Source organism: Corythoichthys intestinalis, chromosome 21, assembly GCF_030265065.1.
Source record: "Corythoichthys intestinalis isolate RoL2023-P3 chromosome 21, ASM3026506v1, whole genome shotgun sequence".
Lineage (NCBI taxonomy): Eukaryota > Metazoa > Chordata > Actinopteri > Syngnathiformes > Syngnathidae > Corythoichthys > Corythoichthys intestinalis.
This window is the reverse complement of record NC_080415.1, coordinates 35,588,667-35,614,548: the sequence shown is the minus strand read 5'-3', so window position 1 is coordinate 35,614,548 and position 25,882 is coordinate 35,588,667. Positions and strand designations below refer to the sequence as shown.

Genomic DNA, 25,882 nt, shown 5'->3' with positions numbered 1-25,882 from the left:
AAGGCCAAACCCCACGCCTTCATCTTAGTCTTAACCCCTTGTACTGACTCCATTTTCAATCTGGGAAAAGGCTTCGAAACACAAGTTGACAATTTATTACAATTTGGCAGCAATCATACAGCAGTGAGAGACCCAGGCGAGGAGGCAAGCTGGATCCAGGGTCACCATATCACAAGTTAAAAGATTCCTGAGAAAAATGACTTTGATTAGTTAAAAATTCAGTCTTTTTAAGGCTCTGGTGAGGCGGGCTGTGGTCCGGAAGAAGGGTGTGTTTGTTGTTGTGGATTGGACAGGAGAATTCGGGTGTTACTGTTGTCAGGGCAACAAAAATTAAGGATTTTGCCATCTTCAGCGCCACGTGATTGCTGAGTGTTCACTCTTCGGCCGCGGGTTCCTCCGTATCAGATGTTCCTTGTGGCAAGACAAGATGTCCTGCCATTTGTTCTGGATTGTCCAGAAGAGTTGACTGCAAGATTTGGTGGTGCAGATGTGGGCTTGTAGATGTCTTGCCTATCACTTCAGCATCAATCTTGCTCAGTCAGCTACAGTGGGGAGAACAAGTATTTGATACACTTCCGATTTTGCTGGTTTTCCCACTTGCAAGCCATGTAGAGGTCTGTAATTTGTATCATAAGTTCTCTTCAACTGTGAGGGACGGAATCTAATACAAAAATCCAGAAAATCACATTGTATGATTTTTAAATAATAAATTTGTATTTAACTGCATGAAATTACCAACTAGTAAATATTTCGGCTCTTAGTTCTTTTTTAAGAACACCTCCTGTTCTCCACTACTTACCGGAAGTAACTGCACCTGTTTGAACTTGTTACCTGTATAAAAGACACCTGTTCAAGTGCTCAAACAAACAAACTCCAACCTCTCCACAATGGCCAAGACCAAAGAGCTGTGTAAGGACATCAGGGATAAAATAATAGACCTGCACAAGGCTGAAGGCTGAAGTTTGCCACTGACCATCTGGATGATCCATGAGACCAAAATTGAACTTTTTTGGTCGAAACTCAGCTCATCGTGTTTGGAGGAAAAAGAAGGATGAGTACAAACCCAAGAACACCATCCCAACCGTGAAACATGGAGGAGGAAACATCATTTTTTTGGGGCTGCTTCTATGCCAAGGGTACAGGACGACTGGACCGTATTGAGGGGAGCATGGATGGGGCTATGTATCGCCAGATCTTGGCTGACAACCTCCTTCCTTCAGTGAGAGCCCTGAAGATGGGTCGTGGCTGGGTCCTCCAGCATGACAATGACCCAAAGCACACAGCCAAGGCAACGAAAGAGTGGCTCCGTAAGAAGTATCTTAAGGTCCTGGAGTGGCCTAGCCAGTCACCAGATCTGAACCCGATAGAAAATCTATGGAGGGAGCTGAAAGTCCGTGTTACCCGGCAGCAAACCTGAAGGCTCTGGAGAAGATCTGCATGGAGGAGTGGGCCAGAATCCCTGCTGAAGTGTGTGCAAACCTTGTCAAGGACTACAGGAAACGTTTGGTATCTGTAATAGCAAACAAAGGTTTCTGTACCAAATATTAAGTTCGATTTTTGTGATGTATCAAATACTTATTTCATGCAATTAAATGCAAATTTATTATTAAAAATCATGCAATGTGATTTTCTGTTTTTTTGTATTAGATTCCGTCCTTCACAGTTGAAGAGAACTTATGATACAAATTACAGACCTCTACATGATTTGCAAGTGGGAAAACCAGCAAAATCGGCAGTGTATCAAATACTTGTTCTCCCCACAGTACATGACGCGTGCGTTGGGCTTCCGTGGTCAGCAGGCGTCCTGTATCTGTTCTGCCCTTATCTGCCCGATTGTCTTGGCTCTGCAAATTCTAATCATTTCAAGTCCAACTGTTCATGATATCAAATATATTCTGCTTGTTTTTCTTAAACTATGATATAAATGCTATTTATTTTATATTGGGTTTATTAGAGTAATACAAACAGTATATACGAGAATAGATATTACTCCCTTCACACCCTGTCAGACTACAAGAAGACTGTCGACAGCAACCTCCAGGAGTGTTGGTCATGTAATCAGCAAAAAACAAACAACATTATATTTTTAAATCTCACTGTGGCCGACTAACCCAGGCTTACGTGGTAATACTGTATGTGTGTCCATTTAGATGTTACATCACCCTAACTCAGTCCCTGCACCTGACCATGAGTGGCGCGCCGGCAGGGCCCGCAGGGACGGGTAAAACGGAGACAACCAAAGACTTGGGGCGAGCACTCGGCATCATGGTCTATGTATTTAACTGCTCTGAGCAGATGGACTACAAGGTAAGTCAACAAGTGCTCACATTTGAACTGGTATGTTCACTCTAGCCCATGCTACTGTATATATCTTACCAAATATGTCTCTGTCAGCAGTATGGTTTGCATTTGTCATTCAAGGTGTCAACCATCTTTTCCAGCCTTCCCTTTTCATCTTCCCTCATTTCATCTTCTTTTTTCCTCCCCGCCTTTGGAAGAAGAACTGATTTGCTCCAACCTGACAGTTATTTCTTCACTGAGCCTTGTCAAAATGCCCTCAGTGCACCCTGGCTGCAACCTGATTTATTATTCACTCATGTATACTCTTGCACACCTTCTGCATATAGAGTGGTCAAAAGAGGCATAAACATAATCTTGCGATCCTGCTACCTCCCGCTTCCCCAGACAGGTGCATCATTACAGTATCCAGGCATACAGCACCCCTGGCTATACACATCCCAGCAATGTGTCAAAAAGAACTGCTAATATACTCCGGGAGGAACACAGGCCCATACAAACTGGCATCAGCGCTCCACACTGTTGATCATATTCACTTAGGCACTTGCATACACAATCTCGTACGCTCACAATTTGAATCAATCCGCCAGTCAGTTCTGCTTTTGTGTCAGGGAAGGATTCCTTTGGCCTGTAATTGGAGAGAATTCGGTTGCCTCCTTCATCTCGGTCTAGTCCTTAGAGGACGATTCGCTTGTCAGAGGTTGATGCTAGGATAAGTTAAAGCGTGGGTGGGAAACATTTTGACCACTTATTTTGCTGTCAGTGTCACATTTTACAAGAGCAGTGTTGTTGTTTTTTTGGACAAAAATAGTCTTAGGCTAGGTTCAAACAAATCCGATTTTCTGGTGTTTTTCCGACTTGAGTGAGCCATTAAAGTGTGTACGACAGGCGAAAAAAGTCTTAAATAGCATTATTATGTGAATTGGAATCATATTTTGAGATGATTCGACTATATACAAAAATTTAGCAAAGGGCAGATGACGAGAAATTAGTCTTTTAATCTGCCGATTAGCCACGCCTACCATGCTAGGGCTTTAGCGTCCCCAACAGGTGGATGACGTCAGCGGGAGAATGGGCTCATCGGTTTTACTATTCAGCCCATTGAGGGGGAATTAGTCAGAATGTGGAAAACGCGACGAAGAGAGCCGCAATATATCATTGTTTCAGTCCCTCTACTCCAATATTTTTACAGGATATTCTTTTTATCCAAGTGTTTTTCCCCAATCGCTAAATAAATGGCATGGTCATGACAAATAACAGTCTTGTGCTAAATGGAATATGAAAAATAAAAATGCATTTATTCAGGACGACATGGCTAAATTACTCCATAATGGTCAAAACTGTCCACTTCACCTTGACTGTCGCACCTCCCGAATGATATTTTATGCCACTTAAGTCGGGCTTATGTCATTTCCCTTTCCCGGCTTCGGAGAATGTAAACAAACCAAGAGGCGTGACAGCTAGCCGACATGCTAACCCGAACCGAGTGATGTTTCAAAGTCTTCGAAGCGGAAAATCACACATAACTAGCCCGGATCATTTCATATGACGACTGGGTTGTCGATTGTCTTCGCCGATCGGCAACCCGCCCGGCGGCGTACAAGTTAGAGCTCGTCGTTCCCCTGCTGAGGGCAGAGGGCTCGTTTGCGGGCAAGCAGCTTGACAATGACCGCCGGACACACCGGCTGACGTCAGAGGAGCTTGTAGCTGTCAAATGGTTCACACAAATATGGCAAAATAATGCTTTACTACTCGGCAAAGTCGTAAACAGCGAGAGACTCATAGGAGGGCGGATGCAGTTGTTGTGCAGCTAACATGTGCAGCTAATGTGTATGAGGAGAGCTATTTACAGCCCATCCATGATCAAACATAAGTAGTCCTTAATTTAAAGCACGTTAGAAGTGTTTACTTTGTAATCACCGTATTCGCGGCTATTTTTAACACAAGAGTTGCAATTTCTGATCGGTGGGAAAATTTGACAGAACACCGGGCACATGAAGAAGGCAATAAGCCGAGTATAGTGCTCTCCCGGCGGGGGAATGTGCGACAAGCTACCGACCGAGGGGACAAGGACCATGTCAGCCACAAAATGCAAGCCACCTATATATTAAAATAATCCCAGTATTTGACATAATACAAAACTGTTAGGTTTTGTGTTGGTTCTCCTAGTGTGACTTGTCCCTGTGATTGCCCATTGATTTCACCTGCTGTGCCTGCTCCTAGTGTATCCTCCACCTGCATCCTCCTGTGCTCACCTGTTGCTCGTTGTGTCGTTACTCCTTGTCTGTGTGTGTATATAAGCTCCTGGTTTCTTTTCACTCCTTATTGCATCATTGTCAATGTCAATTTCAAGTTCTGTCCAAGCCCTTGTGTCCCAGTCCCTCCGATTAAGTAAGTTTTGGTTAGAACATTGCCTTTTTGACCCCCAGTCCTTTTGGTTTTACTTTGTGCTTTTGTTAGTTATTATTAAAACATTTTTTGAGTTTTTTTGCCACCTGCCTTGCTGCATTATTGTTTCCCTGCATTTGGGTCCACACCACCGGCCAGCCCGCGTTTTCCTGACAAAAACATGATGTTTACTCACTTCTCCGTAAGCCACGTTTTTACCTCGTCATCGTCATGAAAAATTTGTTCGTCGACGAAATATTTTCGTTATCGTCATTGTTGACGAAAGCAAAACTGCTTTAAAGGCTAACGCAACAATTACTGTGTGTTTCAAAATAACCAAGCCTGGAACCTGGAGAGGACACTGGTTTGTGTGGGGGGGCAGCACATCACATGAGTGACACAACCAAACACTGATACGATGTAGACAACACATACAGTACAATAAAAAATGCAAGCCATTGTGAATTTATGGCCTCATTCTGTCCCATTTTCGTCTTGTCACATGAAAACAGGCATTCATCTCGTTATGTTTTCATCTCACAAGACACATTTTTAGCTCGTCGTCAAGTCGGTGATTGAATATTTTATCGTCATTATTAGAGATGTCCTGATCACGTCATTTTCAAAGTATCGGAATCTGCAAAAAAATATTGGACATGCCTTTTTTTAATATATATATATTTTTTAATTAAATCGTTTTCTAATTGTATTTAACGTTACAGACATAATATGTTACACTCATCCAAACTCCTTAGTTTTGGCTTAAGGTAGGGTTATCAAATTTATCCCGATAATGGCGGTCATTAATTTTTTTTAAAAAATGTATCACGTTAAAATATTTAACGCAATTAATGCATGCGCTGCACGACCCTCTCACGCATTGTCCTGCTCAATCTGTAATGGCGCAGTTTTACCTATATGTAGAGCTAAAAGGCAGCGTAAAATGAGTAGAGTGAATTTTGGCAGCCTTTGGAGCCTTGCTTTAATTGGCTAAAGCCTCACAATCCCTCTCCCTTCGATTAGAAATATCACGGGAAGCAATGTGGGGAAGAAAGGTAGTAATTGATCTTTTTCTTAACCCCCTATGTTATTTCCCAACACAGAGAAGATATATCAATTGGTACCACTATGCACAGTCATGGTTGCACTTCCCATCATGCATTTGGGCCAAACTAGATGGCAATATTTTGTCACAATATATACAATATACAAAGTCACATTTATCCATTAAGAATTCCATTAAGTCTTTCTATCGGTGGATCCCTCTCACAGAAAGAATGTTAATAATGTAAATGCCATCTTGAGGATTTATTGTCATAATAAACAAATCCAGTCCTTATGTACTGTATGTTGAATGTATATATTCGTCCGAGTTTTATTCATTTTTTTCTCAATGCATTGCCAAAATGTATATGATCGGGAAAAATTATCGGGAATGATTGGAATTGAATCGGGAGCAAAAAAAAAAAAAAAAAAAAAAAAAGCAATCGGATAGGGAAATATCGGTATCGGCAGAAACTCAAACTAAAACGATCGGGATCGGATCGGGAGCAAAAAAAATATGATCGGAACAACCGTAGTTAAGATTCCGTGCAACTGCTGATTCATTTAGGTCTTCCTGGTGTAAATAAAACATCCTTTGTGGCTAGGTTGACACTGTCAAGCCGCTTCTGATTAGTCAGTATTACTTAGCACATCTACAGTTTGAAATTTATACCACGCTTCGGTTAACAGCGTGGGTGCATAAATCGCAGCCTGACTCGATTTAAATGCAAACGATTCCAATATTTTGATATATACATCGCTGGAAAGCATTTTAATGGCCTTCATATCTGCTCGCCCCCCGCCACATTCTGTAGTCTAACTTCGTAGTTACTATCTAAACCTGACTGTCCATTTAAATATTTTTCTCCTTGCTTCTCTTTTTGTTCTGTCCATCAGTCCTGTGGAAACATCTACAAAGGTCTGGCTCAGACAGGCACATGGGGCTGCTTTGACGAATTTAACAGAATCTCAGTAGAGGTGCTGTCTGTGGTGGCTGTACAGGTAAGAAAATGTCCTGTTTTTCCTGGTGAAATGTCCTCAAATTCCTACGCTAGCCTGTGAACGCTGCAAATCCTTTCACTCCTATGTTTATTTTATCTCAATCTTATTTGTGTCATTGTCTATGCAAAATAGGCTTTTGCTAATTAGCAGTATTGATTGATCACTCAAAAATATTCCTAAATTATATAATGAAAGGAATAATTTGGGGAAATTGTCATTTCATGTCAATATATTTTTGGGCCAACCTGGTCATTTCACTATTTCCATCCATATAATGCTCCATTTGTGTCAAAATCAAGGCTCGAGGATAAAATAGTAAACGTGATGGTTTTCCCCCTTCTGTCATTATTTGCATACTATCTTGATTAAAATATGAAAACCTATAAATTAGGGCTGTCAAACGATTAAAATTTTTAATCGAGTTAATTATAGCTTAAAAATTAATCGTAATTAATCGCAATTAATCGCTATTCAAACCATCTATAAAATATGCCATATTTTTCTGTAAATTATATATATATTCTGTAAAATAAATTGTTGGAATGGAAAGATAAGACACAAGATGGATATATACATTCAACATACGGTACATAAGGACTGTAGTGGGCATTTCACTCTACTGTCATTTAAATCTGTCTATGCTGTCCTCACTCCGAAGCGTCTACTTTTTCCAAAGCTAGACAGCTAGTGAACGACGCCTTAATAATTAGACTTCTTCCTTTTTCATCTGATTTATTAATAAAATGGCCTCAAACCATTGTCCTCTTTAGATCGTCGTAAAACTACAAAATAAAAGTACACAAGCATTGCATTAGCAACAACGTTAGCTTAGCACGCTATTCAGGTTCACTAAACATAAACAAAAAGCGTCTCATACAAAAAATATAACATTTCGCTTACTAACATAATATGTACATTATTTACAACAACCATTCTTATGGACAAATCTTGTCCAAGGATCATATAAGCACAACATTATCAGCCCGAGACGTCGTGCAGCTATAATGAACTGGCAAGAAAACAATAAACCATGTCGCAAAGCAACCACAAGAGTTCGCTGTTGGACAGCACAAAAAGCCTTGCTGTAAAACTTACCAAAAGGCAGAATACTTTCTGAGCGGGACATGTAAATGGTAAATGGTGTTTTATGCGTTAATTGCGTCAAATATTTTAACGTGATTAATTTAAAAAAATTAATTACCGCGCGTTAACGCGATAATTTTGACAGCCCTACTATAAATGTTTGAGCGGTTTTAGTTAAAGCAGACACTGTTTTTTCATCTGTGTGGTTTTGACAAAGATCAGATCACATTTGATGGTGGTTTTATGCAGAAATGTGAGAAATTCCAAAAGCTTCAGATACTTTTTCATACCACAGCATATGGAAGTAAGAGGATTAACTAGGGCTGTCAAAATTATCGCCTTAGTGGGTGGTAATTAATTTTTTAAATCAATCACGTTAAAATTTATAAAGCATTTAACGCATGTGCAGAATGACCCACTCACGCATTGCCGCGATCAGACTATAATGGCGCCGTTTTAAGTATATTGAGAGCTAAGAGGCAGAGACAAGCGAGAGGAGTGGACATAGACATTCATTGAAGCCGCGCTATTTATTGGTATAAGCTTTGGCATCTATTCCGCAGCAGTTATAACTAGTATGGTCGTGAACAACGTGGGGAAGAATGACAGGCAGTGATCTTTTTCTTAAGACCCTGTAGTGTACAAAACACAGAGAAGATATACCATTTGCAGCCACCACTGACAGTCATGGTTGCCCAACTTCCCTTCATGCATTTGGGCAGTTAAGAACAGTTAAGTCGCTACAGTATAATTTAGTGAAAGCACAACAAAAATAATATCCCTATCTCTCTCTCAAGAAAAAAAAAAATAATAATGTTCATAAAAAGAAAAGCGTTCAATGCAAAGAGAATTGGCATTCCCAATCAAAATACCTATGCAAAATAATACTCAAGACTTTGGTCAAACAAAAATTTCGTTTAGCTCTAGACTAGATGGCAATATTTAGTCACAATAGACACACTATCAAAATTACTGTAACTCGTACTCACATTTATCTTATAAGAATTAGAAGTCTTTCTATCTGTGGATCACTTTCACAGAAAGAATGTTTACAATGTTAATGCCATCTTGTGGATCAATTGTTATAATAAACAAATACAGTACTTATGTACAGTGTGTTGAATGTATACATCCGTCTTATCTTTCCATTCCAACAATAATTTACAGAAAAATATGGCATATTTTAGACAAAAGCGGATTTTAAGGTGGGCCAGGGAGGTCAGGTCCCCCTGGTGGCCGAAAAGTGTCATTGCATGAAATTGACTTTCCTACATATATATGAAAGTTGTAACGCAATAAAACAGCAACAAAAATGAATGAAATTAACCAAAAAATCTTTATAATGGGTCAAAATTATTCTTCGAACAGATCATGTAACTAGCACCTTTGACGGTCATTTGCTTTGCAGATAATTAAAAAAATAATAAGGGAGGGCAATTTTATTTTTCAAATGATTTTTTTCTTTGATTGAAAATATTTTTTTTGATTGAGCAACTTTTTTGGGGATTGAATGGTTTAGACACAAATGCCCTACCCATCATATGGCCCAAACAGAAAAAGGATTGCTTCAATCAAAGAAAGAAAAACGAGAAAAAAAAAACTTTTTCAGTGAAAAATTAAGTGTTCAAATGCAAATTTTTCAATCTCAAATATTTTTTTCGCATTCAAAAACGTTTTCTATGATTGAAATTTTTTATTAAATTTTGATTTTTCTTTTTGAAAATATATATTTTTTGAAGCAACTTATTTTTTGACTGAATAATAAAGACAAAGTCTTAGCCAAAATGTGGCCCAAACTCAAATCAACTTTACTTAAATAAAAAAAAGCTGCTTCAATCAAAAAAAAAAAAAAAAAAAAAAAAAAAAAACTTCAAAAGCAAAATAGCTTTCACATGCATTTTTCAGTTCAGAGTTTCAAATTTTTTTTTGCTTTCAAACACTTTTTTTGAAGCGACTTTTTTTGGATTGAAAATATATATTTTTTGATTGACGCAAGTTTTTTGTTGTTGTTTTTTTTGTTTTTTTTAATTGAAACAACTTTTTTTGGATTGATTAATAAAGAAACAAATTTACCTCCATATGGCTCCGGCCAGGGGATACAATTTTTGACTGGGGTAACTACATTGGCACGGCATCGGCGGGCTTACCATATTCATTGTATGACGATCTTGGCGAAAAATATTGCCTAAGCAGCCTGATTTAGAATTGCCCTCAAGAATGATGGGAAACGAAAATCGCTCATTGTCAACTTATTATTATAAATATTCATGTAAGTTAATTTTATTGCTGACACTGCGATTATGGAGTCATCAACATGTCGTGCTCCCCCTGCCCCAAAAGTCAAACTCTGCCTCTGATTTTAGAGATGGTTTGAATAGCGATTAATTACAATTTATTAAATTTTAAGATGTGATTAACTCGATTAAAAATTTTAATCGATGACAGCCCTAGGATTAACTTTTAACCGTCATTTGAAGAAATTGAGGCAACATTGCACTACCAAATCTGTAGTGCAATTGCTTTCTTTTAGCTTGTGGTTTCTACATCAACAAGATGTTATCCTACAGATCCTACAGGTTCTACTTACAAAAGGAAAAGAATTCTGAAACATCCGTATATTATTTTAAAATAATGGTAATAATAATTTGTCTCCATTTTCTCATTGGACATGGTTATGGCTCATTACAAGTGACAACACACTTCCTCCTAGCGTATTATCAGTACCAGCTACTGTGGAAAGTCTCCAGAAAGAGTTTTTAATGTTTCATGCTCTCTGTCACAACGATCCAGTCAGCTCCAGTTCTCACCATCCTCCACTTCATACATAGAACCAGAAGTCTAAACACATCTGACCTAGCTAGCACGTTAGAAGTCAGGCCGTTTCTGTGTTTCAGCTGATGCTCACTGTTCTGTCATAGCACATTCTGCTATCTAACATCAAAGGAAGCCTTTCTGTGCGGTTGCGGTCTCATGAGCATTCATGTCCTGCCTTTGCCCATTTTGACATTTTTTTTTTTTCCTCCATGCAAGTGAAACACTGTCATGGAATAGCATATACAACTGATAAAGACGCTGATTAGGATCATGTTGATAATGGTGATAGTGTTCCCCGGCTCATTAGTCACTGCTCTATAAAGCAGTCAGTGCTATGCCCTTGCCTTTCTGTTATAGCTGCAATGAAAGTCAAGCAGTCTTCTCTTCAAGACCCTGCATGTGAGTGTGGAGAATTTTAAAGAGCCACAGAAATGACTAGGTGTTGCAAGGTTTAATGAATAATAAATCATGGTGCCTTATATGTGGAGAAGTAGACCTTGAGAGAGGAGCATCAAACCTGTACTGTGACAGTCAGCAGCCTGTTTCACTTGCTTGGCCTGCATCAGTGGCGGCTGCTACACAGAGCAAACGCTCACCATAGCAAGCGTGGGCCAGCACAACTAATCCATCCTTCTAAAGTGGGAACAGCTACCATCACAGAGTGACATCCTCTATTACCGGTTGGTTCTGCTATGACGCAGGTGGTGGGGCGAGTCCCATATTAAGAAAGCAGATCCAAACAGACGGCCACCAGATGTCATATGATGAACATGAATTGATGGAATTTGGACTATGTAAGTTTGAGCCTTTACAGGCATGTAATGTCAATATTCGAAAGCCATGCCGCAATTACAATGCACATTTATACAAAATAGTTTTTTTTATTCAGAATTATGAGCAGTTTTCATTTGTTTTTGTTTTTTTTGTTATGTGTGTAATTGCTCCACGAGATGTTTGCAATTTAGGGCTAGAGCAGCCATGTCCAAAGTCCGGCCCGGGGGCCAAATGCGGCCCGTGGTCAAATTTCATCCGGCCCCCAGCCTCTGTCATAAAATCAATAACATTTGGCCCGCACATAGACTTAATAAATTGGTCAGTAGTACTGCTACTAGCATATGAACTATCTTACACACTAAATGCTCCTCCTCATTTACCCACTAAAAGGCAGCAGCACTCTAAGCAACATTACCCTGTGTGACCCATTACTTCCATATTCTAAAATGGCGACAATCAACAAAAAAAAAAAAAAGAAGAAAGTTGACTGCGACGGCCGACGCTTCAAGGACAGGTGGAAATTGGACTATTTCTTCACCAAAATGCGCAACAACTGTGTCTCATTTGCAAAGAGACAGTCGCTGTTTTTAAAGAGTTAAATGTGAGGCGATATTACCAAACAAGACACGCTGACATGTACGACAAGATTACATGAAACATCCGCAGTGAGAAAAGAAGCAACTTGAAGTTAGTTTAATTTCACAACAGCAGTATTTCCCGAGCCCGAGAGTCGAAAGAGAACGCCACAAAGGCTAGTTGTAATTTAAAAAAATAATAAAGCAAATGCGACACACAGAATGGCTTGCTAAAATTTGCTTAAATGTATTGTTCTACGTAAAGGACGTCAGCCAAGGTCGGCCCCCCACATTTTTACCACACCAAATCTGGCCCCCTTTGCAAAAAGTTTGGACACTCCTGGGCTAGAGGTATCAATTATTTTAGTAGTCGAGTATTCAAATAACTAGTTAGTTCGAATAATCGATTAATTGGATAAGGAACATAGAATATAGCTGAGCCTCAAACAGTATAAAAAAATAAATGAGGTTCTAAGTACAACAAAAGAACAATTGGCTTACTTGGATAGCAAAAGTTAGCCATCTTAAATGCTGTAAAATGTTTACTTTTTGTTTTACAATGCTCTTAACAAATGGTTCAAACTAGGGCTGTCAAAATTATCGCGTTAACGGGCATTAATTAATTTTTTTAAATTAATCACGTTAAAATATTTGACGCAATTAACGCAGATGTCCCGCTCAGACAGATTTAAATGACGGTACAGTGAAACGCTCACTTGTTAATTGTGTTTTATGGAGTTTTGCCGCTCTCTGCTGGCGCTTGGGTTCGACTGATTTTATAGGCTTCAGCACCCATGAGCATTGTGTAAGTAATTATTGACATCAAGAATGGCGGGCTACTAGTTTCTTTTTTGATTGAAAATTTTACAAATTTTATTAAAACGAAAACATTAAGAGGGGTTTTAATATAAAATTTCTTGTAACTAACATTTTTCTTTTAAGAACTACAAGTCTTTCTATCCATGGATCGCTTTGACAGAATGTTAATAATGTTAATGCCATCTTGTTGATTTATTGTTATAATAAACAAATACAGTCCTTATGTACCGTATGTTGAATGTATATATCCATCTTGTCTTGTTTTTCCATTCCAACAATAATTTACAGAAAAATATGGCATATTTTATAGATGGTTTGAATTGCGATTAATTGCGATTAATTACGATTAATTAATTTTTAAGCTGTAATTAACTCGATTAAAAATTTTAATCGTTTGATAGCCCTAGTTCAAACACAAATTCCCGCAAAAAGACGGCTAAATATACTTATAAAATATACTTATTCACCTAGGCCTGTCGCGATAACCATTTTTAGTGCGATAATTTATCTAATAAATTATTGCGATATGCGATATTATTGCACCCCCCTATTTTTTTTTTTAAAAACCAATTTACAATAACAGTGAGAATACAGTATATAATAATAGATCAAGTACACCCATTTAAACGCGATAAGAAATCACAAAAACAATAGACCATGCCTCTTAAGTAAAAGACAACAATATTAATACTGCACAGAAACACAGAATAAATGTGTTTTTCAAGAAAAAAAAAACTACAATTGCAGTTAATAACTTAAGCACTTAGGCAAATGAAAACTTTTCCCCTCATAGCTTCTGCAATGGTGTTCCATAGGGATGCAACGATACAGTTAAGTCACAGTTCGGTACGATTTTTGATACGGGGGGCTAGATTTTCGATGTGATTCAATACATTTAATGACCTGGGGAAAAAAATAACTGTATTTTTTGTTTCTTTTATTTTATTGTTTTTTTTTTTTTGTTTTTTTTTTTGTTTTTTTTTTTGCGAACGAGCAAAAATTAAATTGCCATCATATAAACATGCATTTTAGTCCATAATATCTATGTGCTTACTTCTTACTGATCTGAAGAAATTAAGTATAAAAGTGCTGAGAACAATCTTTCCTGTTTGTAAAGTGAGGCGGGGCACACTTGATTGCTACAGCTCTCTCAGCAGCTAGGTTTACTACATGAGCAAGACATCCTATTTGTGGTCACAATCCATCTGTGTCACGTACTGAAATACCAATATTTGCAGCATTTTCTATAGTCACTGGTATGGATTGATCTGGCCTTCTTAACTTCCATTCAGTCATGGCGGTTTATAATTCATCGTTGTAGTATATAGACTATGTGTACCATAATCACTCTGGGCTCATGTAACCAATGGCATGGGACGTAGCACATCTAGTTTGCTATTTCATGATATCTAGTGTGTGCGCGCATTAAAAAAGTTAGCAAACGTCTGCTCATTACTGCACAACACCAGCATATGACAATCGACTTTCATAAACAGGATGAGTTTGAAGCACAGCGCTCTTAATTTGCCACACAAATATCCAGTGTTGTGCCGAAAAATAGCCGCCCCGCGTGAAATGTCACCCCTGATGGGACGCGCCCACACGTCAACAACACCGGCACGCCGGAGATGGTCTGCAGTCAATCCGGAGCACTGACGCGGCCGGTATACGTTGAACAATAGGATATAGTGGGAACAATTGGCTCTGGCGCTATTTTTTGGCAGACCTGGAACGAAGATGCATTTTGCGCAGTTGGTAACAAGGAATCCGAACTTTTATCAGCATTTCTGCCGCACGCACGTGCACGCGAGGCGATAAATCGCAGCGGAAAAATTACCGCCTTTATTTTTATTTATGTGCAATAAATGGAATTATTGCATATTGCGACAGGCTTAGAGCCATCACCCTCTTTGTGTCTGTACACTTGCCTTTCTTCTTGTCACCTAATCACCTATTGTTTCCACCTGTTCTCCATCACCTCTTGTGTATAAATAGTCTGCATCCCACTTGTCTTGTGCTGAAGTGTTTGTTTCTTTGGGCCCAAGTACGCCAGATGCATGATTGTTGCGGTTCCAGTCCGACTCTGGTAAAAAAATAGCGCCGGAGCCAATCCGTTCCCATTATATCCTATTGTTCAACGTATACCGGCCGCGTCAGTGCTCCGGATTGCCTGCGGACTATCTCCAGTATAGGCTATTTTCTATTTTTGCAGGACACGCATCGGACAAAATGGGCGGAGCTGGGCCTGGACGTAACAGCCCAGTTGCTAATTCACGGTTTAAACACCAGCGAACATGTGCGAAGAACGTTTCATCATGGAGGTGGAAAGTCACAAAGTGATATACGATGCAGCAGATCGTTATTATAAGGACAGCATTAAAAGTGAAGCTGCAAGGTGTCCTATTATGTGTGTTTTTCTGACAATGATATCAAACACACGACGTGCTGAGCGAGAAAAAAAAAAGCAGCGTATCTAGAAGTGGTTCCACTGCAGAAATTCTCGTGCCCGGCGCACACACAATATCGGTTTGTATACAGAGTCGAGGGGGAAAAGTACAGTACGAAAGAGAATAAAGAGACACCCACAAGTTTCGACCTGGCGGTCTATTCAAGACGTTTCTTTCTTTCCTACATTTTACTTGACTTTTCATTGAAAAACCAACAGTTTGCGCTGGGCTAAGGAATCTGCAGTATTGAGACACCAATTCCAAGTACGCTGTTTTTTAGTTCGTGTAGTATATAATTCGCTATCCATTTTATAAATATTGCAGATGATTTAACATTTTTTAGAACAGTTCTATGAGATGTTATGTGCCACAAATTTTAAATGTGCACAAAGATATAAACCCACCAACACAACCAAGGGCATGATAGGGCCCCGCCCCCCTAACCCCCACACACGGAGCCCTGATCTCAACATGATGCAGTCAATCTGGAATTAAGAGACAGACATAACTAAAATATCAGTATGCAAAGAAAAAATGTGTTCTATCTCTGCTTCTCTGATGAGTACAGACTCCGTGTGTTTTTCGTTGTTTTAAATGGCACATTATAGCTCGCGATCACGCGAGCGCTCACGAGGGAACGGAGTTGGCGGACCGCAGCCGTGCGCAGCCGGTATGATTAGCCTGTTTTTGACGTACTGCGTGGCACGCAGTCAACACTGAATCGGACCGGAACCGCAACGATCATGCATCTGGTGTACTTGGGCCCTTAGTCTTCACAGTCATCTTGTTTTTTGTGAATATTTTTTTTCCCGAACTCTGCAGCTGACTCCGCCTCGTCATCTCTGACAATGATACTCAGAGTCCACGTTGTATTTTTTGCTCTCAGGGCTGATTAATTTATTGTGGACTTGCTTACCTGTATTATGCCAACATTAATTACTAATTAGTTTACTCAAAATTACATTTTCCCAAATGTTTCGGAATTTGTCAAATATACTCACTACATAAGTTAGTCATGAACATCCTCTTTGGCTGTATTTGTCTGATTTGTACTGCCGCGCAGGTCAAAAGTATTCAAGATGCCATCCGAGATAAAAAGCTGAGGTTTAATTTCATGGGCGAAGACATAAACCTTTCCCCTACTGTGGGCATCTTCATCACGATGAATCCAGGCTATGCTGGGAGGACTGAGCTTCCTGAGAACCTAAAGGCTCTTTTCAGGTCAGTCAAATGGCTGCGGGCAGCATTCCTGAAGGCAGCAATTTTCTCGACATCTCATCCTACACACATCTCTGTGGATGATCCTCCTCGTTTTTTTTTTCTACACTTACAGTGCTGGCGAAAAGTATTGGCACCTCTGCAATTCTGTCAGTTAATGCTCAATTTCACCCAGAAAATAATTGCAATTACGAATGCTTTGGTAGTAATATCTTCATTTATTTTGCTTGCAATGAAAAAACACAAAAGAGAATGAAAAAAAAATTATATCATTATCATTTTACACAAAATTCCAAAAATGGGCTGGAAAAAAGTACTGGCGCCCTCAGCCTAATACTTGGTAGGACAACCTATAGACAAAATAACTGCGAACACCCACTTCCAGTATCCATCAATGAGTTTCTTACCATGCTCTGCTAGAATTTTAGACCAACTGCTCCAGGTCTCTGAGATTTGAAGGGTGCCTAATCCAAACTACCATTTTCAGATCTCTCCACAGGTATTCTATGGGATTCAGGTCTGGACTAATTGCTGGCCACTTTAGTAGTCTCCGGTGCTTTCTCTCAAACTGTTTTCTAGTGCTTTTTGAAGTGTGTTTTGGGTCATTGTCCTGCTGGAAGACCCATGACCTCTGAGGGAGACCCAGCTTTCTCACAATGGGCCCTACATTATGCTGCAAAATTTGTTAGTAGTCTTCATACTTTTTAATGCCATGCACACGGTCAAGCAGTCCATTGCCAGAAGCGGCAAAGCAACCCCAAAACATCAGGGAACCTCCACCATGTTTGACACAGGGACCGTGTTCTTTTCTTTGAAGGCCTAGTTTTTTCCTGTAAACTCTATGTTGATGCCTTTTCCCAAAAAGCTCTACTTTTGTCTGATCTGACCAGAATTCTTTGGCTTTTTCAGGTAAGTTTTGGCAAACTCCAGCCTGGCCTTTTTATGTCTCAGGGTAAGAAGGGGGTCTTCCTGGGTATCCTACCATAGAGTCCCTTTTCATTCAGACGCCGACGTATATTACGGGTTGACACTGTTGTACCCTCGGACTACAAGACAGCTTGAACTTGTTTGGATGTTAGTTAAGGTTCTTTATCCACCATCCGCAAAATATTTTGTTGAAATCTTTAGTCATTTTCTCTTTTTTTGTCCAAATCTAGGAAGGTTAGCCACAGTGCCATGGGCTTTTACACTTATTGATGACACTGCGTACGGTAGACACAGGAACATTCAAGTCTTTGGAGATGGACTTGTTGCCTTGAGATTGCCCATGCTTCCTCACAATTCTGCTTCTCAAGTCCTCAGACAGTTCTTTGGTCTTCTTTCTTATCTCCATGCTCAATGTAGTACATCACAAGGACACAGAACAGAGGTTGAGGTAACTTTAATCCATTTTAACTGGCTGCAAGTGTGATTTAGTTGTTGCCACCACCTGTTATGTGCCACAGGTAAGTAACAGGTGCTGTTAATTACACAAATTAGAGAAGCATCACATGATTTTTCAAAGGGTGCCAATACTTTTGTCCGGCCCATTTTTGGAGTTTTGTGTAAAATGGTAATGATTTTTTTTTTCCATTCTCTCGTGTGTTTTTTCAGTGCAAGCAAAATCAATGAAGATAATCCTACCAAAGCATTTTCTGAGAGAAATTGAGCATTATCTAAGAGAATTGCAGGGGTGCTAATACTTTTGGCCAGCACTGTAATGTAATCTGCAGGGCCAAACCAACATCACTTGAACTATGCTGAATATAGACAGTAATAGAAACGTCCAGTTAATGTTTAAAACAACAAGTGATGTTGAAATGCAATTGATAAGCCTAAAAATGCACCTCACTATAGACAACGTTCAATCCTTTGACACAAGCTTACAGTCGAAGCGATGTTATATTCCAGTGTGTTCTTTCCACTTTTTCACAGACCGTGTGCCATGGTGGTGCCTGATTTTGAGCTGATTTGTGAAATTATGTTGGTGGCTGAGGGATTCATTGATGCCCGGGCCCTTGCGAAGAAATTTATCACGCTCTACACATTATGCAAAGAACTTCTTTCAAAACAGGTAGTAATGATGCACAATGACATTGACATGAGAACTGAAAGATTTGTTATTACCGTTTAAAATTAGGAAACAGTTTGTCATGTTTGAATGAAAAGGAAAAAAAAACTAGTGTAGGATGTTTTTGTTTATACCTTTACAACCAAGGGACTGTTTGTCATGCTAATTACAGCTCTGTAATGAGTTAAAGTTGTAAAACTCTCCACTGCTGCTGATACATATGCTCTCAATGGAAATCAACACAGGAAAATATTTTTATGAGGCACATACAGGCCTATTTTAAGACCATTTTTGACCTGTAAGTAGCTGTTAAGTGTACCTTAAATCACATTTTTCTCAGTCTCTCATGACTGGGTGTGTCGGAACTCAGCATTTTGTTGCTCGGAACTTTTAACATGCAGTGACAAAAAAAGCTGTGGTCTGTAAAAGGACTTTACTAAATCTTAATTCAGTATTTTCTACACATTTAGTGATTCATTATGAACTATTGGGCTATATTAATCTATAAGTTGTGGAGCTTCTGGTTTTTAAATTGCGTAGCTACACCAGATTTGCATAATTGCTTATACTACATCAATGTTTAATACTGTGGTTAAATTTAGCCATACATCAACAGCTTTTCCCAGTCAATTTTCTGCATAGTGATCATGCATCAACAGTGTATGGTATATATAGTTTATTGTAACAACCAGTGTTGTATTTGGCAACCTTTAATCTTAGTCTTAGAATCACATTTTAGTCATTTCAAAATGTGTCTTCGTCTAGTTTTTGTCGACGAAAACTCTAGTTTTAGTCGATGTTTACTCAAAATGTTTTCGTTAGCCTAATGCTAACGTGAATGTGATTGCTATGCTAACTTGGGCTGCAGCTATCGATTAATATATCAACTTGTTACTTGGAATAATCGAGTAACAGCACTAAGAACATTTACTGGATTGCAGAATAAATTTTAGGAGACGTAAAACAAAGGCTTACGAAGACAGTGTTTTTCAACCCTTTCTGAGTCACGGCACATTTTTACATTGGAAAATATCTTGCGGCACACCACAAACAAAAAATGTTCCATAATGACTTTCTGTACAGTAGATTTAATTATAAAATCTCAATATTTATACTTAGTGTGAAACTTGAGCCTGCTTAGATGAACACATGCAACACATCTTGCTTAGCGGGCAGGTAGTATTAATGTCTCTGCCACAGTGTGGGACTTTCTGGATTCACGACCTCTGTGTGCATCACAAGGAATTGGTTCTTGGTTCGTGCAGGTCAGCAAGGAATTGCTCGTGTCGCATTCAAGAACTGCTTGGATTTCTAGCCATCAGCCACCTTGCTGTCCACAATAATGTTTTGGAATGAAACATTGACGGTCGTCACATATGATAAAATGGATAAGACACTTTCATGTATATCGACACTTGACAAGTCAAATCAAATGATGTACAGTTGACGTGAAAGGGTCCACATTGTTGCGTGCCGGGGTCTACATTGTCGTGGACAGCAAGGTGGCTGATGCCAAGAAATCCAAGCGATCCTTGAACGCAACACGAGAAAAACCTCACTCATCTGCACGTGACCAAGGACCTTCTACCTACTCCTTCCTTCCTACTGGAACGAATACAAAATACAAGCTATAGTGTTTCTTCAAACGATGCAGAATTGTTCTTCAATTTAAAAAAAAAAAAAAAAAATGAAATACCTCAGCTTGGCCTATATAAAAGTATAAATGAAATTTGAAAAAATAAATGAATGAGGATCTAAGTACAACAGAAGAAACATTGGCTAGCTTAAATGCTATAAAATGCTAACTTTTTTTTTTTTTTTTTTTTTACAATGATCTTAACAAAACACATATTCTGACAAAAATGGCTAATTATACCTATAAACTACGCATGCATAAAAAAGCATATTAGCTCAAACAAAAACTTACCTTATGTTGGTCTTAACAGAGAGCAGCTGGTTTCAACCAGGTTAAATGAGTTAGGTCTTATTCACTGTTGCCACTAGAGGGCAGTGCATCCACCCAAATCAATAAAACTAAATGCAAACACTTTCAAAACGAACCATTTCAACGCCGCACTAATTAAACGAATACTCGAAGGAGCAAAATTTGATTTGAAGCTTTTTTCTTATCAAATTTCTCGATTAACTGTTGCAGCATTATTGCTAATGTTGCGAGTTACATTTAGTGTGTGAGGATCACTCAGCGCAGTCCTTTAAAGGCCAAAGCAACATTTTATATTGTCTTTTGCCAAGATAAAACAAATCTTACCATGTGTAGTTCAAAACAAGCATGCCTGGAGAGGACCCTGGTGAGTTGGCTCGGCGCAGCACGTCACATGAGTGACACAACCAGACACTGCTACGATGCAGGCTAACAACATGTAACCCTTTGTGCTCCTCGTGTGACTGGATTGAAATTGTATACATTTTGGGTTCAACTATCTAGATTCTGTAGGACATTGGCAACGGCACTCGACAACTCCAATAAGACACTCTGGCGAAAGAAAATGTAGTGGAAGACAACTGTATTATTACTAGGGTTGTTCCAATCATGTTTTTTTTGCTCCCAATCCGATCGTTTTAGTTTGAGTATCTGCCGATCCCGATATTTCCCGATCCGATTGCTTTTTTTTCTCCCGATTCAATTCCTATCATTCCCGATAATTTTTCCCGATCATATACATTTTGGCAATGCATTAAGAAAAAAATGAATAAAACTCGGACGAATATATACATTCAACATACAGGACATAAGTACTGTATTTGTTTATTATGACAATAAATCCCCAAGATGGCATTTACATTATTAAGATTCTTTCTGTGAGAGGGATCCACGGATAGAAAGACTTGTAATTCTTAAATTATAAATGTGACTTTGTATATTGTGACTAAATATTGCCATTTAGTGTATTTGTTGAGCTTTCAGTAAATGATACTGTAGCCATTTAACTGTTTTGCCCAAATGCATGATGGGAAGTGCAACCATGACTGTGCGTAGTGGTACCAATTGATATATCTTCTCTGCGTTGGGAAATAACATAGGGTGTTAAGAAAATGATCAACTACTACCTTTCTCCCCCACATTGCTTCCCACGATATTTCTAATTGTTGAGAGAGTGATTGTAAGGCTTTAGCCAATTAAAAAAAGGCTCCAAAGGCTGCCAAAATTCACTCTACTCATTTTAACGCTGCCTTTTAGCTCTATATATAGGTAAAACGGCGCCATTATAGATTGAACGCGACAATGCGTGAGTGTGCCGTGCAGCGCATGCGTTAATTGCGTTAAATATTTTAACGTGGGTAATTTAAAAGAAATTAATTACCGCCGTTAACGCGATAAAATTTCATAGCCCTACTTTAAGCCAAAACTAAAGACTCCGGATGAGTGTAAGACATTTTGTCTGTAACGTTAAATACAATTAGAAAACGATTTAATGAAAAGAATATATATGTATATATATATATATATATATATATATATATATATATATATATATATATATATATATATATATATATATATATATATATATTAGGGCTGTCAAAATTATCGCGTTAACAGGCATTAATTAGTTTTTTAAATTAATCACGTTAAAATATTTGACGCAATTAACGCAGATGCCCCGCTCAGATAGATTTAAATGACAGTACAGTGAAATGCTCACTTGTTGTGTTTTATGGAGTTTTGCCGCCCTCTGCTGGCGCTTGGGTGCAACTGATTTTATAGGCTTCAGCACCCATGAGCATTGTGTAAGTAATTATTGACATCAACAATGGCGGGCTACTAGTTTATTTTTTGACTGAAAATTCTACAAATTTTATTAAAACGAAAACATTAAGAGGGGTTTTAATATAAAATTTCTATAAATTGTACTAACATTTTTCTTTTAAGAACTACAATTTCTATCTAGGATTGCTTTAACAGAATGTTAATAATGTTAATGCCATCCTGTTGATTTATTGTTATAATAAACAAATACAGTCATTATGTACCGTATGTTGAATGTATATATCCATCTTGTGTCTTTTCTTTCCATTCCAATAATAATTTACAGAAAAATATGGCATATTATATCGATGGTTTGAATTGCGATTAATTGCGATTAATTACGATTAATTAATTTTTAAGCTGTAATTAACTCGATTAAAAATTGTAATCGTTTGACAGCCCTAATATATAAAATATCCAATATTTTTTTGCCGTTTCCGAAAATGACGTGATCGGACCCGATCGATCGGGACATCTTTAGTACCATATGTTGAATATATATATCCGTCTTGTGTCTTATCTTTCCATTCCAACAATAATTTACAGAAAAATATGGCATATTTTATCGATGGTTTGAATTGCGATTAATTACGATTAATTAATTTTTAAGCTGTAATTAACTCGATTAAAAATTTTAATCGTTTGACAGCCCTAATCTAAACATAACCGTCTATTCCTACTTTTTTCTGAAGGACCACTACGACTGGGGCCTCCGTGCCATCAAGTCTGTACTAGTGGTTGCTGGCGCTCTAAAGAGAGGTGATACCAGCCAAGCTGAGGACCAAGTATTAATGAGAGCCCTGAGAGATTTCAACATCCCCAAAATTGTGACCGACGACATGCCAGTGTTCATGGGGCTGATAAGCGACCTCTTCCCTGCTCTGAATGCGCCCAGGAAAAGAGACATGGACTTCGAGAAGCGTGTGAAGGAATCCATTCTTGACTTGAAGTTGCAAGCCGAGGACAATTTTGTGCTCAAGGTACAGTTAACCCAATTTCTTCACCGCCTCCTGCATTGGATTAGATTTTGTTTACAACTAATTCAAAACGTACAAGACTACAAGGACATAGGAAAATGCAATCACAAGTTGTCTGAGAAGCCGCAACAAAGTCCCTTAATGGGATTTCATCTTTAACAATTTAGAGAGATATTACAGTTGTGGCACTTTCATTCAGATTTATCTTAGTTCTCACCAAAAGCTGTTTACTCCTCATCCTAATCCTCCGATGGGAAAGGACCATTAGTGTCTAACGTGTCTGAGGTTCTGGATGAATTGCGCAAATATTGCCGACGCCAATGATTGGCTGTGATAAGGCCTCGGCTGCCTATCCGATTCCTTTCGTTATATTACATACTGATACAACACACACCTAAAGAAAGCACCTTATGTCAGAGACGGATGAACACGGGACCACGGGAAATAAGTGCAATTTGCCTCGGGTCAAATAGACACGGATAGCACATAATAACACGACATCAATGGAGGCTGAGGCTGCACCGTACAACTTAACCCTGGCATTGTGCTAGACAACCACAGAAAAAAAGAAACAAAACGAGAGTGAGCGAGAAAGAGAATGGCAGCGCGATCAATAACAACCATCCACCCCCAGAGCTTGAACTTTTCCTGTCTTTGTTTGTGCAGCCAACCTTTTGAATTCAGGCAATACGGGGGAAAGCATCGAGGTGAGAGCGATTCCATGCCTTTAGCCTTAGCCTGTGCTAGCATTAGTCCTTCTCACATCAAAGTAGTAATCAGTCGGGGACTTTGAGAGTGTAAAGCCACCTGGGCTCTTGCTGAATGGAAGGGGATGAGGTGCTCCGAGGAGTAATGTCGATGGCATTGATTGAGCTCACCATCTGTATGTTTGAGTGGAAATGGAGGGGGGGGGGAAATCCCCTTTTTATTCTCTCTCTGTTGCACATGCTGTGTCACGTCTGAACTCACAATCAGCAGAGAAATGTTATTCGATATGATCCGAACTTTGGAAATTTTTTAAACCACTACATTCTGTCCAGTGTAACAATGACAAAAAAACGTCATTTTTGCATCGATATTTATATCTACGCAGATATGCAAGTAAATAGGCGCTTTATTTCATCAAAATTACTGATCCAAGAGTCCTAATATGCTTTCACCTGTGTAGAATTTACAATGTTTTTTTTCTTCTCCATTCCAAATGCCAAAAACATTTGCGTAGAGCAGGGCTTTTCAAGTATTTCTTGTTACCCTCAACGCCACCATTGTAAATAGTATCATTTGTCTCTAAAATTATTATAAGTACACCTCTGCATAACATTGTGTCCTTTTCAATATTACAGAAGAAAAAGTAATATAGATCAACTTACAATAAAGTATAACTTAATTAACATTAGGGTTGTTCCGATCATGTTTTTTTGCTCCCTATCCGATCCCGATCGTTTTAGTTTGAGTATCTGCTGATCCCAATACTTCCCGATCCGATTGCTTTTTTTTTTTTTTGCTCCTGATTCAATTCCAATCATTCCCGATAATTTTTCCCGATCATATACATTTTGGCAATGCATTAAGAAAAAAATTAATAAAACTCGGACGAATATATACCTTCAACATACAGTACATAAGTACTGTATTTGTTTATTATGACAATAAATCCTCAAGATGGCATTTACATTATTAACATTCTTTCTGTGAGAGGGATCCACGGATAGAAAGACTTGTAATTCTTAAAGGATAAATGTGACTTTGTATAATGTGACTAAATATTGCCATCTTCTGTATTTGTTGAGCTTTCAGTAAATGATACTGTGGCCATGCTCCAATGCACGATGGGAAGTGGAACTATGATGGGAAGAAAAACCATGACTGTGCGTCGTGCTACCAATTGATATATCTTCTCTGCTTTGGGATATGACTTAAGGTGTTAAGACAAAGATCAATTGCCACTTACTTTGCTTTTCTACATTGCTTCCCATTATATTTCTAATCATAGGGAGAGGGAATGCAAGGTTTTAGCCCATTGAGGAACGGTGTCAAAAGCTGCCAAAATTCACTCTACTCATTATGCGCTGCCTTTTGTCTCTATATAGGTAAAACGGCGCTATTACAGATTGAGCGCGACAATGAGTGAGAGGGTCGTGCAGCGCATATATTAATAGTGTTAAATATTTAAACGTGACACAATTATTAATAATATAATTGCTGCCGTTATCAGGATATTTTTAATAACCATACCCTAAGCCTAAATTAAAGACTCTGGATGAGTGTAACATATTATGTCTGTAACGTTAAATACAATTAGAGAATGATTTAATTAAAATATATATATATTAAAAAAAGGCATGTCCGATATTTTTTTGCCGATTCCGATACTTTGAAAATGACGTGATCAGACCCATCCCGATCGATCGGGACATCTCTAATTAACATTGTTTTATATGTCACAAATTAAGGAATCTGACCTTTCAGCCAGATTGCCGGAACCAACCACTTCCATCAACCCGGCCAAAAGGCCAAACTCCGTGCGTTCACCTCAGTCTTAACCCCTTGTACTGACTATTTAAAAAGTGGGGAAAAGGCTTCGAAACACAAGTTGACAATTTATTCCAAGTCGGCAGCAATCA

General features: G+C 38.6%; 1 protein-coding gene across 1 annotated transcript in view; it reads left to right on the top strand.

The window, feature by feature from the left end:
• LOC130909395 (dynein axonemal heavy chain 9-like) overlaps window positions 1–25,882 on the top strand; it is a 238,714-nt gene that overhangs the window by 39,559 nt on the left and 173,273 nt on the right. Inside the window, exons 12-16 of the mRNA XM_057825789.1 lie at window positions 2,151–2,307; window positions 6,628–6,732; window positions 16,308–16,465; window positions 18,377–18,515; window positions 22,974–23,261. Coding sequence (XP_057681772.1) covers window positions 2,151–2,307; window positions 6,628–6,732; window positions 16,308–16,465; window positions 18,377–18,515; window positions 22,974–23,261 — 847 coding nt within the window. The remainder of the gene's footprint in view (window positions 1–2,150; window positions 2,308–6,627; window positions 6,733–16,307; window positions 16,466–18,376; window positions 18,516–22,973; window positions 23,262–25,882) is intronic.